General features: G+C 41.7%; 2 protein-coding genes across 2 annotated transcripts; one reads left to right on the forward strand and one right to left on the reverse strand.

Annotated features, from left to right (window-relative positions):
• The first annotated feature begins 4,158 nt into the window (after positions 1–4,158).
• Positions 4,159–10,340, forward strand: LOC311231875 (regulator of G-protein signaling 5). The gene is made up of 5 exons (XM_084318504.1): positions 4,159–4,300; positions 4,854–4,922; positions 5,032–5,084; positions 7,692–7,855; positions 8,416–10,340. Exons 1-5 carry the CDS (start codon positions 4,257–4,259, stop codon positions 8,581–8,583), a joined length of 498 nt encoding a protein of 165 aa, XP_084174630.1. The 5' UTR covers positions 4,159–4,256; the 3' UTR covers positions 8,584–10,340.
• Positions 9,587–11,879, reverse strand: cUnh19orf53 (chromosome Un C19orf53 homolog). Its single transcript, XM_084318505.1, has 3 exons — positions 11,731–11,879; positions 10,984–11,039; positions 9,587–10,718 (listed from the first exon to the last, which is right to left on the reverse strand). Exons 1-3 carry the CDS (start codon positions 11,819–11,821, stop codon positions 10,572–10,574), a joined length of 294 nt encoding a protein of 97 aa, XP_084174631.1. The 5' UTR covers positions 11,822–11,879; the 3' UTR covers positions 9,587–10,571.
• Positions 11,880–15,171: the final 3,292 nt, after the last annotated feature.

Consider the following 15,171-nt stretch of genomic DNA (forward strand, 5'->3'; position numbering starts at 1 on the left):
AGTAAATAGTCGATCATTTATTGTATATCGTGCGGCCACAGTTCTTTCGTGTGTAGCATTACCCAGCGGTTCGTCGTGTCTTTAGCTAGTGTACTTAACCCGGCTGTGTGGCCTAAATACGTCACCCACACCCGAGGAGTCCTAGGCGGAGAACCGTTGGACATGTACACAGGAGAATCGGCGTCGGCGATTGCAGAACCATTCCTGGTTGGATTATATTGATTTGGGACGTGACCACCGGAGAAGAGCATCGTTGATTTCCACTATCGTTTGGGATTCAACCTCGTGAGGATTACAACTCGGGCCTGCCTCGTGGACGGGGCTGGCTAGCTGTCATCAATGCTGTCGGGCATTTGGATTACAATTATTGCTTTTGCTGCTGATCAAGGGAGTTTACAAGGACCGACTCCTGTACCTGGAGTCTCTTTATTCCTCATTGAATCAGACGGAGTACCCGAACATTCCTCTACCCTCCAGGCCTTACACAGGCCTTACACCCCGGAGGGAACCCATTGTCTCCAGTCGGTACCAGTGTTGCCCTATATAATTGCTACTATACAACAGGTGGTGTCAACTTAGACACATCGTAGGATTCCTGCTATTCTTAGTGACTTATGCTCTTGACTGACTTTACGTATATTCTTCGGCATACAAGCGCGACCCTAATTCTCATTCTGTAACCTAACGTTGCCTAATAATAATAAATTACCCTCAAATACTATTTCTGTGTCAATGCCGTGTTCTTGTGGGTGTTCACCATCTATATTTGATGTACTGTCTGGCCAGTAATTAAAGTACATAACTAGCAGTGGTTTAATCTATCACAATCTTTAATACAGTCAGGGTTTTGTAACCCCTCAGTTACAATATGTGTGTAGGGTTTTAGATAACAGGTATTAGGGGTATATCCTGTATAAGACATTGGTATAATTGGTAATTTCGTTGGATATACACTGTATACGGTAAAATATTATTATATATTTTTTTTGCGTTCTGTTTCTGTACTTGCATGTAATTTTAGCCATCTTAAATTGTTAGTTTCTTTATGCATTGTGTGTTGAGTACTGACTTTTAATAATTTTGTTTTGCAATAATAAAAAAAATAAAAAATAAAAAAAAACAAGCCAACGGAATACAGAGGCAGTCCAGTCCTCCTTAGCTGAGTCCAGTATAATCACACGTGACTTAATCTTCAGTGTTACCAACACACAAGTTTAGCTGAGCCCAGTACAATCCCACGTGACTTAATCTTCAGTGTTACCAACACACAAGTTTAGCTGAGTCCAGTACAAAACAAAAACGGCAAATCTTCAGTGTTCTCCAAACACACAGAAAACAGAGAATCCAAAAGGTTCGTTCCAAAAACTCACCAAAGCGCAAATGCGCAAAGCGGGCAACGAGGCACAGCTCCAACGGATGATAGAGATACACAACAGCGGCGACTTCCATAGACGTCCTGAAGAAAAACAGACGAGGCACAACAATGGGGGGAACAGGCAGTAGCAGTGGTAATCCAAAACGACCCGACAACGACTGACAGAAAGACCCGAGTATATGAAGGGCTCTGGAGCGCTGATTACAAACAAACAACAGGTGCGTGACGGCAATTGGTAATTGACCTAGAAGCGTGTGGCGGCAATGAGCCAATCCTCCTCACAGTACCTTGAAGCGTGTGGCGGGAATGGGCCAATCCTCACACAGTCCTTCCATGTAGGCTAGATTAAACGCTGTGAATTATGACAGTAGTTCAAGTTTCTTTATTAGTTGTCATACAAAAATACAGAGTACATTTATAAAATGCTTACTGTAGCCACTACAGTAACATCATTAAGTCAGGGGGGGTGTAGACTACCATATGTCTTCTCTGTTGGTGGTCTGGGAATGGTGTAGACTACCATATGTCTCCTTTGTTGGTCTGGGAATGGTGTAGACCAGTGTTTCTCAACTGGTGGGTCGCGGGGCCATTTTGAATGGGTGTGTGTGTAAAAAAAAAAAAAATTACAATTCTTTTTTAAAACTTTTTTTAAAACTTTTTTTTTTTAGCACTACCTATCTTTGTGAAAGTGGCTTCTCAGCTCTGGTCCAGCTGAAGACTAAGCAGAGGAACAGATTGGACATTGAGCACAACCTCAGAGTTGCTTTGTCTACCATCACCCCAGACTTTGAGACTCTTGTCAGGAGCAAACAACATCCCCAATTATCCCATTAGTTCCCTGGGATGTTAAGCTAAGAAGTCTGCTAAGAAGCATATATTATTTATTATTATTAGAATTTTATTTCATTGGGTTTTTAGCCCTAGTTGCACTTTTGTAGCATCCCCAGTTATCCCATTAGTTCCCCAAACTTAGGTCTGTTATGTTAAGCTAAGAAGTCTGCTAAGAAGCATATATTATTTATTATTATTATTTTATTTCATTGTGTTTTTAGCCCTAGTTGCACTTTTGTTGCAACACCGGTTATCCCATTAGTTCCCCCAAATTTAGGTCTGTTATGTTAAGGCATAACAAAAAATATTGTTTGTTTCCGGTTGCCGACCGACCCTGCCGATTTAGGTGCGACCCAATATATTTTGAGTTTTTTAATAAAGTTTCATAGAAATCTTAGTCAAACCTTTAGTATTATGGATATTAAACATGCTGGCAGAGTACATGCACCCATGTTGTTGTGAACATTTTAATTAAATAAAGAAATTCCCTATCCATAGTCGCCGTGGGAAAGAATAAAATAAAAAAATTAAATAAAATAAATTCCCTACCTACCCATGCCTTAACTGACAACCAACAGGAAACAAACAATATTTTTTTGTATGCCTAAGCTAAGAAGACTGAGAGAAGCAGCATATTATTTATTATTATTTTATTTCATTGGGTTTTTAGCCCTAGTTGCACTTTTGTTGCACTTTTTGTGTTTATTTCATGTTTTTAACAGTGCATGAAAGATTGTGTATTACTGCATTTTTTTTTTTTATAAATCAGAGTGGTTAAAAAAAAATTTGTCGCGAGTCAATGACTAAGGAAAATGTTGGGTCCCGAGGCTAGACCAGTTGAGAACCACTGGTGTGTAGACTACCATATGTCTCCTTTGATACATGGGGAGTCGCCAGCCGCTTCTTGTCACCCGTCACCTTCTTTTCACATCTGTTAGTGAAATTTAACCAACACCCTTCTGTACATGTGATGGAGGAGTGTACTGTGTATTGAATGCACAGTGCAGGATTGCATTTCCATATTTTAACTAAAACATGGGACAAGAGCTATTGCCTTATTATGCGTATTCCCCCCCAAAATAAATTCACTATTATAAGCAAAAAAATCTATTCAAATTGGCAAATTTTCCAAAATCCCAGAGCTTAACTTCTCATGGAATATGCCCGGAAGGCGAAAATAACACAATTGTATACTGCATGCAAAAACAGCATATGGCTATCATAAAGCAGGCATGTCTATAAAGGGGAGACTCATGGGTACCCACAAAATCCCATTTCATTCAGATATCCTGGTGAGAGGTCAAGGGACCTATTTTCTTTCTCTAACAGTATTGTACAGTATTTCAAGGAAAGCAGTAAGTCCATAATTATGCACCCCAGAAAGCATTGTTGTTCACAGTAAAGTACTGTTTTAAAGATAAACAGTAAGATGATGTAGGAATCTGGCTGTATATTCACAATGTATCAAGTTACAGTGTACAGATACTCCAGAGTTCTTTATTAAAACACATATATGCCACACACAAACATACACCCCCACCCCAAACAGATGAGTGATGCTGCAAATAGCCCACCTGCTTCTCTCTCATCGGGTCTTTTTCATTTGAATACACCTGCTAAACTACAGCAGAGAACAGATTGTGTTGATAGACTGTACAGACCACTGATGATCCCTAACCACCCATAACCCACCCACACACACACACACACACAGAGCGCCCTTGGTCTAATTGCCTTATTGTGTACCCTGGCTTGTTTTGTATCACCTGTTAACAGATCCAGTGCCTCAGTACTGGCACATTATTGCCCTGAAGCACATACACAACCTCTCCTACCAGACCCCCACCACCCCATATCTCCCCCCCATCTCCGATGTCTGGAAGATTGACAGAACAGATTAGACAAGCATGCTATATAAGACTGGCACAGGTAGCTGCAGCAGGAGAAGACACCCAGGTCATGGAGGAAGCTCTATGACTGAACACAGATCCATTCGTTTACCTACTTAACTCTTTTCGTCTATACGGGTCGTCTATAACAACAGGCTGAAATGTGCAAGGGTCTGTCATCTCTGCCCTCCTCCTGCCTGGAGAAGTGAGTATGGAAGGGAACTGTGTTTTTGGATGTGTACGTGAAGACATAATTTATTAATTTCAGAGTGGGTATCATGGCAACTATTTTGCACTGATGTTAAAATGTGCCATCCACAGCAGGTCACATGGCGTCGGTTAACGTGTGAAGGGATGTTGTGGAGAGTAACCTAAACCTAAACTCAGTTTACATACCTTTTAATTTGTGGAGTAGATTTTACCCACCTTTTTTTATCTTCATGCTTTAAATGCATGGTATATAGATTATAGTATATAGATTAAGTATCAGATTGAAAATACATTAGATGAAAATTGGGATTTTGTTTGAGTAAATAATACAAAATAGTACTATTCTATAAATTGTATAATTATTTATGTATATGGAAATATATATATATACAGTATACTTTATATTTTGTATATTGGAGATCATTGCCGTTACTGTGATTGTCGACTTGAGGTCAGTTAACCCACATTTTATTTGACCACTGCTTCACTGTGTGTGTGTGTGTGTGTGTGTGTGTGTGTGTGTGTGTGTGTGTGTGTGTGTGTTTCAGGGCAAAGGAGATGCGAGTGAAACTAACCCACCTAGCTGAGAAGCAGGAGTGGACGCTCCACAAGCATAAGTAGGCCTATACTAAAACAATAACCACAAGAAAAGAAAACTACTGAATGTTGAAACAAAATGTACGTGACATTGGCATTTGACAGTTTCTTTGTCTCTTGGTCTCATAGGAATCACGAAGACAAAGTTCCACATGACCTGGACTCTCTGCTCAGCAGCAAGAGTAAGAGCTGTGTGTCTCTGTCTCTCATCTCCAGTCTTCACCCTACATCTGTCTCTTTCCCTCCAGTCTTCTCTCTACATCTGTCTCTTTTCCTCCAGTCTTCTTTCTACATCTGTCTCTCATCTCCAGTCTTCTCTCTACATCTGTCTCTTTCCCTCCAGTCTTCTCCCTACATCTGTCTCTTTCCCTCATCCCCCAGTCTTCTCCCTACATCTGTCTCTTTCCCTCGTCCCCCAGTCTTCTCCCTACATCTGTCTCTTCACCTCGTCCCCCAGTCTTCTCCCTACATCTGTCTCTTCACCTCGTCCCCCAGTCTTCTCCCTACATCTGTCTCTTCACCTCGTCCCCCAGTCTTCTCCCTACATCTGTCTCTTCACCTCGTCCCCCAGTCTTCTCCCTACATCTGTCTCTTCACCTCGTCCCCCAGTCTTCTCCCTACATCTGTCTCTCCAGTCTCTCAAACTCTATCACATTAGTTTTAGATCAAGACAAAAACAAGAAATTCCCACCTTTAGATTGCATAATGTTGCATTTATTGCATAATACTAACAAGTTCCGTATTTGTACTCTGAATGGATCCAACATTGAGAAGCCTGATTGATTGATTGAACATTTTATTAACAGATTGCAGAATGGGTGCAATACAGTACAGCTCAATACACACAATTGTTAAGGGGATGCAGACCAGAGAAAGACTTCCCTCTTGTTTACATCAGGGTCCCCCATTTTCAATTCATCATAACATATATGACATACAGATAGACAGTACTGTTACATCTAGACATTAATGACATACCAGATCTACAAATATACAGTAGTTTATGAGTACACAAATAGTCTAAAAGAGACATTTGAGGGGGAAGAAACTGTCCCCATTTTAAGCCTCTGAGAATTTTGATTGATGACAAATGATCATTTAGAAAATACGCTGAAGGACTTCGTTCAGGTAGATAAACGGAGAAATTGCTAATTATAATTGTATTGGTTGGTTGGCAAATACACAATTTTTTAAATAGGTGAAAATAACACATTTGTTGTACTGCATGCAAAAGCAGCATGTGGTTAGTTCTGATAATCTCCCTCCAGTACAATATAGATTAGATTCAAATGTATTATCATCATACAGCACAAGTACAGTACACCGCAAATAAGTTTGACATCCAACCAGAGTGCAAATGTAACAGTAAAGTGCAATAGTAATATACGATGTACAGGTGAGGTATACATATATAAATTAGTACTACTGGGTGTAGTGCTAATCAGATGTATGTACAGAATTGTAATATTAATATGTACAGTGATACAGGTATAAAGACAGTATGATAGTAGTCATTCTGGTCAGCAGTGTAACTAGTAAGAGTAGGTAAGGGATATGTACAGATATAGTATCTACAGATACGTATGTAAAAGGATTATGTGCAGGTATATACAGACAGATGTGGATAGATATACGGTAAGAATAAATATATATATGGTATAATATACAGCATTATTGTACATGCTATCACACAGAATTATATGGGTTATATCCAGGTGTATAAGTTAGTAGGTACAGTATATAGGAGGTTTGTAGGACTCAAGACCAGACATGAAATCACAAGACCTCATTTTGAAAATCGCAGTCTTGTCTCACAATCAATCAAAATGCATTTTCACTTGGCCTTGAATCTTTCTTGAACCGCAAAGACTTGTGATGTCATCAAACCCTCCTGCCTATCGTCATGATTAGCGGAGAAATTGTGTACATTTTGACCACAAAATAATAAGTCATGGTCTTGATTTAGACTGCCGTTGTTCCGCTCTCTGTCCTGACTACTGTAGATCTCAGCCCCAGACGGTCTGTCTTGACTACCGTAGGTCTCAACCCGACAGTCTCGGTCTTGACTAATGTAGGTCTCAGCCCCAGACGGTCTGTCTTGACTACTGTAGGTCTCAGCTCCAGACGGTCTGTCTTGACTTGGTCTTGGACCCTTAAAATCTTGGGTCTTGATTGGAACTTGAGTGGAGGGTGCTACGATAATTACTTCTGCACACATCCCTGTAACTGGTATGACACTGTACATTTCTTATTACAAGAAAAGAGCAATCAGCTATCTACTCCCACAATACAGGAGAACTTACTAAACTTGAGAATATCTGATCTTGATAATACCTCATACCAGAAGGGTCTAGGGAAAAATTGCTTTTAGCTATTGTGTACCTTACAAATGGAACAAACATCAGAAGCAGGAACCTATCAAATAGACCTATGTCAAACACCGCCCACTTTTCTTGATCCACCAATCACACCTGTTACTTCCCATGGACAAATTTGTCAATTCGATGGATTCATTCTACCTTTGCTCTCATTGTGAAATTAGATCTTTCTTTTCCTGTTTGCATTATTGCTCAGTCTCTCTTATTAAGCTATGAAGATGACATCAGCATGTTCTTAAAGTTATTACAAGACCAAACCTTTCAACAGATGTAGAATGCGACCATTCTCTCCTTCTCAACTCTCGTTTCTCACCCTCCTCACATCACTGACCCGCCCCCTCTTCTCTCATCACCTATCCCCTCCTCCTTGCTCTATGACCTCCTATCTCTCCCTCTCTCGTCCTCCTCTAGTGGGTCTGCAGGCATTTAGCTGGTTCCTCCACTCAGAGTTCAGCGAAGAGAACCTGGAGTTCTGGTTGGCCTGCGAGGACTACAGGGTCTCCCCCTCACACCTCCAGGGGACCAGGGCCAGTGGCATCTACAGCCAGTTCATCAACCCTGACGCCCCGCAGGAGGTTGGTGGATGATGAGGCATTAAACAAATAAAATACTGGTCGGTGAGGAGGTGGAATGAGAAGAGGGAGCATACAAGTATGTTATCAAGGTGAAAATCAGTCCTTGAAGATGTCTAAAATTCAAGGTAGTATCTTCAGCATCAACGGTCACAATCGATATAGGTTAACATACAAAAGTATTTAAAAGTGAATCCTTTTAGGTAGGCTATTAACCTTTATAGGGTGGCAAACTATGTACAATTTAAAAATAATTACACCAAGATATTAGTTCAAAACATGTTTATCAAGTTAAATTAATAAACTAACTCATCAATTTTACTGATCGATGCGGTGGGATGTTCATATTCAGTTTCATTTCATAGGATTTATTTATTAAGACCTTTTTAAAGTTGCCTAAAACAGAAATGTACCTAAAGAACTATACTTCACCCTTTCAGATGTACAATGAGTTATCAGAGTTGATAACTAAGCAATATAATGATGTCACAATGATTACTGGCCACTGAAAGCTGTAAAAAAAAGAAAAACAACTACTCTCCACCCCTGGTGTGTGTTCTCAGGTGAATCTGGACTCAGAGACCAGGGAGGCTCTGCTGAGTGTCATGGACTCTCCGTCTGCAGACATGTTCCACGAGGCCCAGATGAAGATCTACAACCTGATGGCTAAAGACTCCTTCCCGCGCTTCCAGCGTTCCCCACAATGTACCCTAGCCATTAGGGTCCCATAGAGTAACAGACGGTACTAGCATGAAAAGGTTATCAAGTAACACTTCATTATCATTAGGCATGCATTTGTAATAATAACCAAGTGCTTTTGTGTGTATGTGTGCTTTGACATGTTGATTGTACTTAAGTACAACTGTAACAAGTACGTGAAAAGGGAAGCGGCTTTGCCAACCTAATATGGAGAATGTGTTCTAGCTGGGACACGCTGAAGAAATATCTAGCTGTCTTAACATTGTGAGTGTTTCAAAATGACAAACCTGCATGTGATTCTACCAAGGAATAAAGGTATATCATGAAAAGAATGCATGTTGTAGTAAATCCAGCTGTGTACATAGGACTCCAGAGCTGAGAAAAACCCCAGAATGTTACCGTTGAACCTAGGGATGTCCGATATTATCGGCCTACCGATATTGGCATTAAAATGTGATATCGGAAAATATCGGTATCGTTTTTTTTTTTTTTAACATTTCTATAACCTTTATTTAACCAGGCAAGTAAGAACAAATTCTGATTTTATTTATTGTCAAAAGTATGCATAATGTTGTGTTAATTCCACAACGAGATATGTAATGTTAATTACCTGAAATTATTCTGTTTTTTGGGGGGGGGGGGACCCTGCATATATCAGTATCGGTTGATATCGGTATCGGAAATTAAGAGTTGGACAATATCGGTATCGGTAAAAAAGCCAATATCGAGCATCCCTAGTTGAACCACATTGGTCCAAATGGCTCTGAAAGTCTTCAGACAGCTGAGTCAGTGGACACTAGCGTGGTCGGGTCACAAAGCTAGACTCAGACAGGATTGTCCTTGATGGACAGGGCTCACGGCCTTGAGACATTTCACACCCGCAGCAAAGGATCATGGGAGTGTGTAAACACATAGTGGATTGAAAGGAGGGAGAACCCAACCATACAAAGCCAGACAGGAGAGCCGGGAGTGTGTGTGCATCTGTAAACAAGACGAGACGTAGACACGGCACATCAGACAGACTTCACACACAAAACAAGTCATTAGTTACTATTTTGTCAACCTCACTTTATTCACACTTTTGTATTTGACCATTTTCTCTGTACAGTGGTATATCAATACAAAAATTCTAAAAACAGTGATGTTAACCCTCTTCTTAAAAAAAAATCACAAAAGTGGAATTCACAACGCACAAGCCAGCGATGAATATAACATCAGCATCTCAAGAGTGGCTTCCCGTCATATCCATTCCGTTTTGAGGGAGTACTTCTACAAGGTGAAAAGCAAGCAACCACACACTCTGGGTCTCACTAAAACCTCGATGATTTGCACTGTGGCGCCCCCCAGTGGAGGGTTTAGGGATCACTTTGCAGTCCTGAGACTACATTTCATTACCAAAAAGATCTCGTCTCTCGCTGCCAAGCCTTTCCTTTGTCATTTGCTGGACTTCTGAAAAAAGCTGTAGCTACAACGATCTCCCGAAGCCATATCTCTCCAGTCTTGTGCAAACATACAGTGAAACAACCCTGAGACAGAGGCTACAGATACAAGACTGTATCTACAGCTCTACAACTATGCTTGCACCCATCTTAGACACGTGCCGGGCTTCTAGAAAACACTGTAGATACAACAACAAGCTCCATTACTATACTTCTACACCATCTTCTGCTGTTGGACGGGAGAAGAGAAATCTTATTGGAATGATGGGCAACTGATGACTCTGCCGTTTTGAGTTGAGCAGCTTAGTGTTTCAGTATAATTAGACTCAAGCTGGCTAGGAGTTAGGGCTGGGCGATGACAAAAACACTTTTTTCTTGGAATACAATTCTCATGGTGCCATTTCATTAAATATTTCCATTTTCTTTTAGTTAAAAAAAAATACAGGAACACTTTTCTGAGGAATATCTATATTGTAGACAACGGTATAGTAAAACTCCATACCTTTGCATGGATCCATGATGATATACCTTCATATTCAGTATACCTCCCAGCCCTACTAAAAGAGTACAGTCATGCGTGTCTATTTGGAGCTGGTTCCTGCACGTGGAGCTCCTGGCTCGCGCTTCTTCTCTGGGACCTTCAAGACGCTCAGCTTCTTGTGGAGAGAGTGGCTGGCCTTCTGGACCACATCCAGCTCGATCTTGTTCCTTATGGCCACATCCAGGACCTTCAGGGAGCAGCATAGAAGCTCATGTTAGTGATGGGAGATTCATCTAGCTTTCCAGTATCCACTGATATGAACATTTTGTCTGATAATAAATGTTCCGTTATGGCTGATAACCGATTGAATTGGTTTGCATAAAATACATTTCTACGGTAATCCAATTTTGTACATACTGATAACATGAAAACACTGCCAAATAGAAAATGTCAATGGAACACATGGAAGTACCCAAACACAACCCACTCTACTTTCAACACTTGATTCTTACCCTCTTCAGTTTCTGCTGCTGGACCACATTTGCCTTTTTAGGTGCAATCAGCCTCGCTTTGTATAAAAAACAGACACATTGTCAACTTCACAATCATATTGACATTGTCAAGCTGTCACACATTTCTCACAATAGTCTACAACTAGGCAAATTAATGACAACGAAATCCCATTAAGCAAATACATGAGTTCAATATTTAATAACTCAATATCACTCTTAAATCTGGATAGACAACCAAGAGTCTGCTCTGTGGTTGTAATCTGTGGACAGTTTCCCATTATTATTATTATTATTATTATTATTATTATTATTATTATTATTATTATTATTATTATTATAATAAAAACAATATTCAAACGGCAGTTATGAACAGTAATGAACCAGAACAATGGTTAGGTTATCCACAGAAAATCACCCTGGATTAAGTGTCTGCCAATGGTCTCCCATGCAGTGTCCAAGGTTTTAGGGTTTAAGTTTTCGAATAGACTGAAAAGAGTAATAACGCGACATTAAACGTCCCTGATTGGACAGAAACGAGAATTGCAATGTCTTTGTTCTAAATCAGCGAGTTTCCAATATACAAAGAGACATTCTATGGGTCGAGTCCCTTCGACCTCCACTTGAGCCAACATGGCGGCTGCCACACATGTTCTAATCTAGCGGTTTGAAGAACACTCGTTTTTCAAGTCTGGCCCCTTTCACCGGGTAAATACCATAATAACAGCAAATATATTTATGAATATATACCTCCTTTCTTGAGTCCTTTTGTTTTGTGTTGTGTAGGTTTCTTTGATCCTCCTGGGCGCTCTCCCTTGAACTTCTGTTTACCTTGCGCCATCTTTCCGTGCAAATGTTTTTAAACCTTGACCCGGATACAGACTGTCGGTTTAAGCCCGCTGCTGCGCGTGATTTTTTTCCGTAGCCTCTGTTTCCGACGACGCTCTCTGATTGGCTAGGCCGCGTACAGCGAAGAAGAAAATACCCTCTCTGATTGGTTTAGCTCCGAAGGGTCTCTTCCGCCTTGTACATATATTCTCTGTTTCGAAGTGGTTTATAGGCATAGATATATATAGAACATAATATATATATATATACATTCTATATATATCTATGATTATAGTCGTGTTCGAGATGGATTTCGGTTCGCCTCGAAAGTAGACGAGTAGCCGAGTGAAGCCGGGGGAGGAGTTAAAAAGGCGGACACTTCCGATTTCACGAGAGCCTCTCGCCTAGTCTCGCATGGCAGATACGCTTTCACGTCATCACCACACACACATTACACACCTGTCCAGCTCATTATAATGCGATGGCCGTGTGCAAAATTAGATCAGATTCAAATGTACAGCACACCATATACTGCTATAGTGGAATATACTATTCATATACCATAATGTATACCATAATGTATACCACCATGTACAGTGTCCCCCACCCACCCCTCCTACCCACCCCCCCCCCCCCACCCACCTCCAATGTACAGTCCAATGTACAGTCCCATAATCCAATGTACAGTGTTGTTTGTACAGTTGTACAGTGTCCCCCACCCACCCCTCCTACCCAACCCCCCCCCCCCCCCACTCCTACCCAACACCCCCCCCCCCCCCAACCACCTCCAATGTACAGTCCCACCCCCACCTACCCAATCCAATGTACAGTTTCTACGCCTAATGTATATACTCTTTTCTTTCTGGACTCTTTTTGTATCACAAATACAGTACTGTAATTGCAAATCTGGTATGTCATAAATGTATAGATGTAGCAGTACTGTCTATCTGTATGTCATGTATGTCATATATGTTACGATGAATTGGAAATGGGGGACCCTGGTGTAAACAAGACGAAAGTCTTTCTCTGGTCTGCATCCCCTTAACAATTGTATGTATTGAGCTGTACTGCACTGTACCCATTCTGCAATCTGTTAATAAAGTTTTCATTCATTCATTCATTCATTCATTCATTCATTCATTCATTCATCTTGTTGCATGCTCCTGGCCGCACGCACACACAACACACTGCTGAATAATTCTGTTTTGCATCAATATATATATGTATACTGTGTATATTGAGGCAAAACAGAATTATATATACAGTATTGAGGCAAAACAGACGACGCATGTGTGTGTGTGTCTGACAGCTTGAAGTTTATCATGATGATGATATGATGATAACGCATAACATAATAAAGTTTTCAATCAATCAATCAATTAGCCTCAACGACTACCACCCTGTAGCCCTCACCTCCATAGCCATGAAGTGCTTTGAGAAGCTAGTGAAGGGCTACATCTGTTCCTCCCTCCCCATCAACCTGGACCCCCTGCAATTTGCATATCGCCCCAACAGGTCCACGGAGGACGCCATAGCCCATGTGCTGCACACAGCAGCATCACACCTGGACAAGAGGCAGGGGAACTATGTGAGAATGCTGTTCATCGACTACATCTCAGCATTCAATACCATAGTCCCCTCCAAACTCATAGCCAAGCTCAGGGACCTGGGCTTGAACTATGACCTCTGCCAGTGGGTCTTGGACTTCCTGACGGGCAGACCCCAGGTGGTAAGAGCAGGCAACTGCATCTCCTCATCCATCACGCTCAACATAGGGGCCCCCCAGGGCTGTGTTCTGAGCCCCCTCCTCTACTCCCTGTACACACATGACTGTGTGGCACAGCGGAACAACAACACAATCATCAAATTTGCTGATGACACAGTAGTGGTGGGCCTGATCTCTGCCAACGACGAGAGGGCCTACCTGGAAGAGGTAGAGAATATGTCACAGTGGTGTCAGGAGAACTGCCTCTCCCTGAACGTCAGCAAAACAAAAGAGATGATTGTGGACTTCAGGAGGTCGGGGGTCAAGGACTACAGCCCCCTCAGCATCGACGGGGCACCGGTTGAGAGAGTGAACAGTTTCAAGTACCTCGGAGCCCACATATCCGAGGACTTGACATGGACCACACACATTGACTGTTACGAAGGATCAGATTAAACCGAATATATATATTTATTACTTGATATATATTGCATAGTATTTGTATATCGTCTGATATCCCTTGTGTATTCTTTGTACATATACACGGAATATCCCTTTTACCTAGTACAGACCATAATATTTCGTTCTCCTATTGGACAGCGATCCCCTAGGCGCCACGGCCATACCCCCAAGGTCTAGTTCAAAGTCACCGCCAAGACATGCCTGGACATGACCGGCTCTGCGCAAGAATACGAGACAGAAATAAGGCTGGTACTAGTTTGTTCACCTAACGTATAAATACGGCGCAGGTGAATACAGAAGTACTGTTACCCAATAAGTTGAAGCCTCACACCACGATACAACGTGCTGTGAAGTGGGCCCGTTTTGCCCCAAAGTAGAGCCTTGAGACCGCGTGCGAATTGATAGCTGAAGTATCAGAGTTTAACGCTGTACCGTCGAGTTCGACCTATTCTATTATTCAGTAATAGTCTATTTATGTATAGTGTATCGTGCGGCTACCGTTCTACAGTGACCAGCATTACCAACGCTTCCTCGTACCTAGCTAGTGTGCTTATCCAGGCTGGGCGGCTTAACCTGGTGCCGTCATCCGAGGAGCCCTAGACGAGAACCGTGTGGATATGTACACTGGATAACCTACCCGACGACTGCAGAGCCCTTTTCGGCTGGATTATATTTGCTTTGGTCCTGTATCTGATGGAGCGGAGAATCGTCTACACCCACAACTGTGTGGGATTTACCCTGTGAGGAGCATCGTCGAGCCCGCCTCTAGGACGCCTGAGGCTGGCTAGCTTTCCTCCATGCTGCACTGCATACCGGAGAATAGCTGTTGTTCGTCTGCGGATCAAGAGATTATTGCACTGTCTCCTGTACCTGGAGTCTCCTTATTCCTCGTTGACCCAGACTTTCGTTACCGACAAATCCTCTCCCCTGCTGGCCTACAACCGGAGGGACCCTACTAGTATCTCCCGCTGCCCTACTAGTGTACCATAGATATAATTCCTATGATACAGGTGGTATTCATTATCTCCTGCGTAATATTCTAATGGACTTACGCTCTTGACCTATTCATGCACATTCTTCGCCTTACAAGCGCGACTCTAATTCTCAAGTAATGTAAGATAATCTTCGTGCTGCTAATAAATATTATTCTACCCCATATTTGTTGTGGAACCGTGTCATTGTGGAGGTGTTCATCT

This window comes from Notolepis coatsorum, assembly GCF_963971535.1.
Source record: "Notolepis coatsorum genome assembly, chromosome: 7".
NCBI lineage: Eukaryota > Metazoa > Chordata > Actinopteri > Aulopiformes > Paralepididae > Notolepis > Notolepis coatsorum.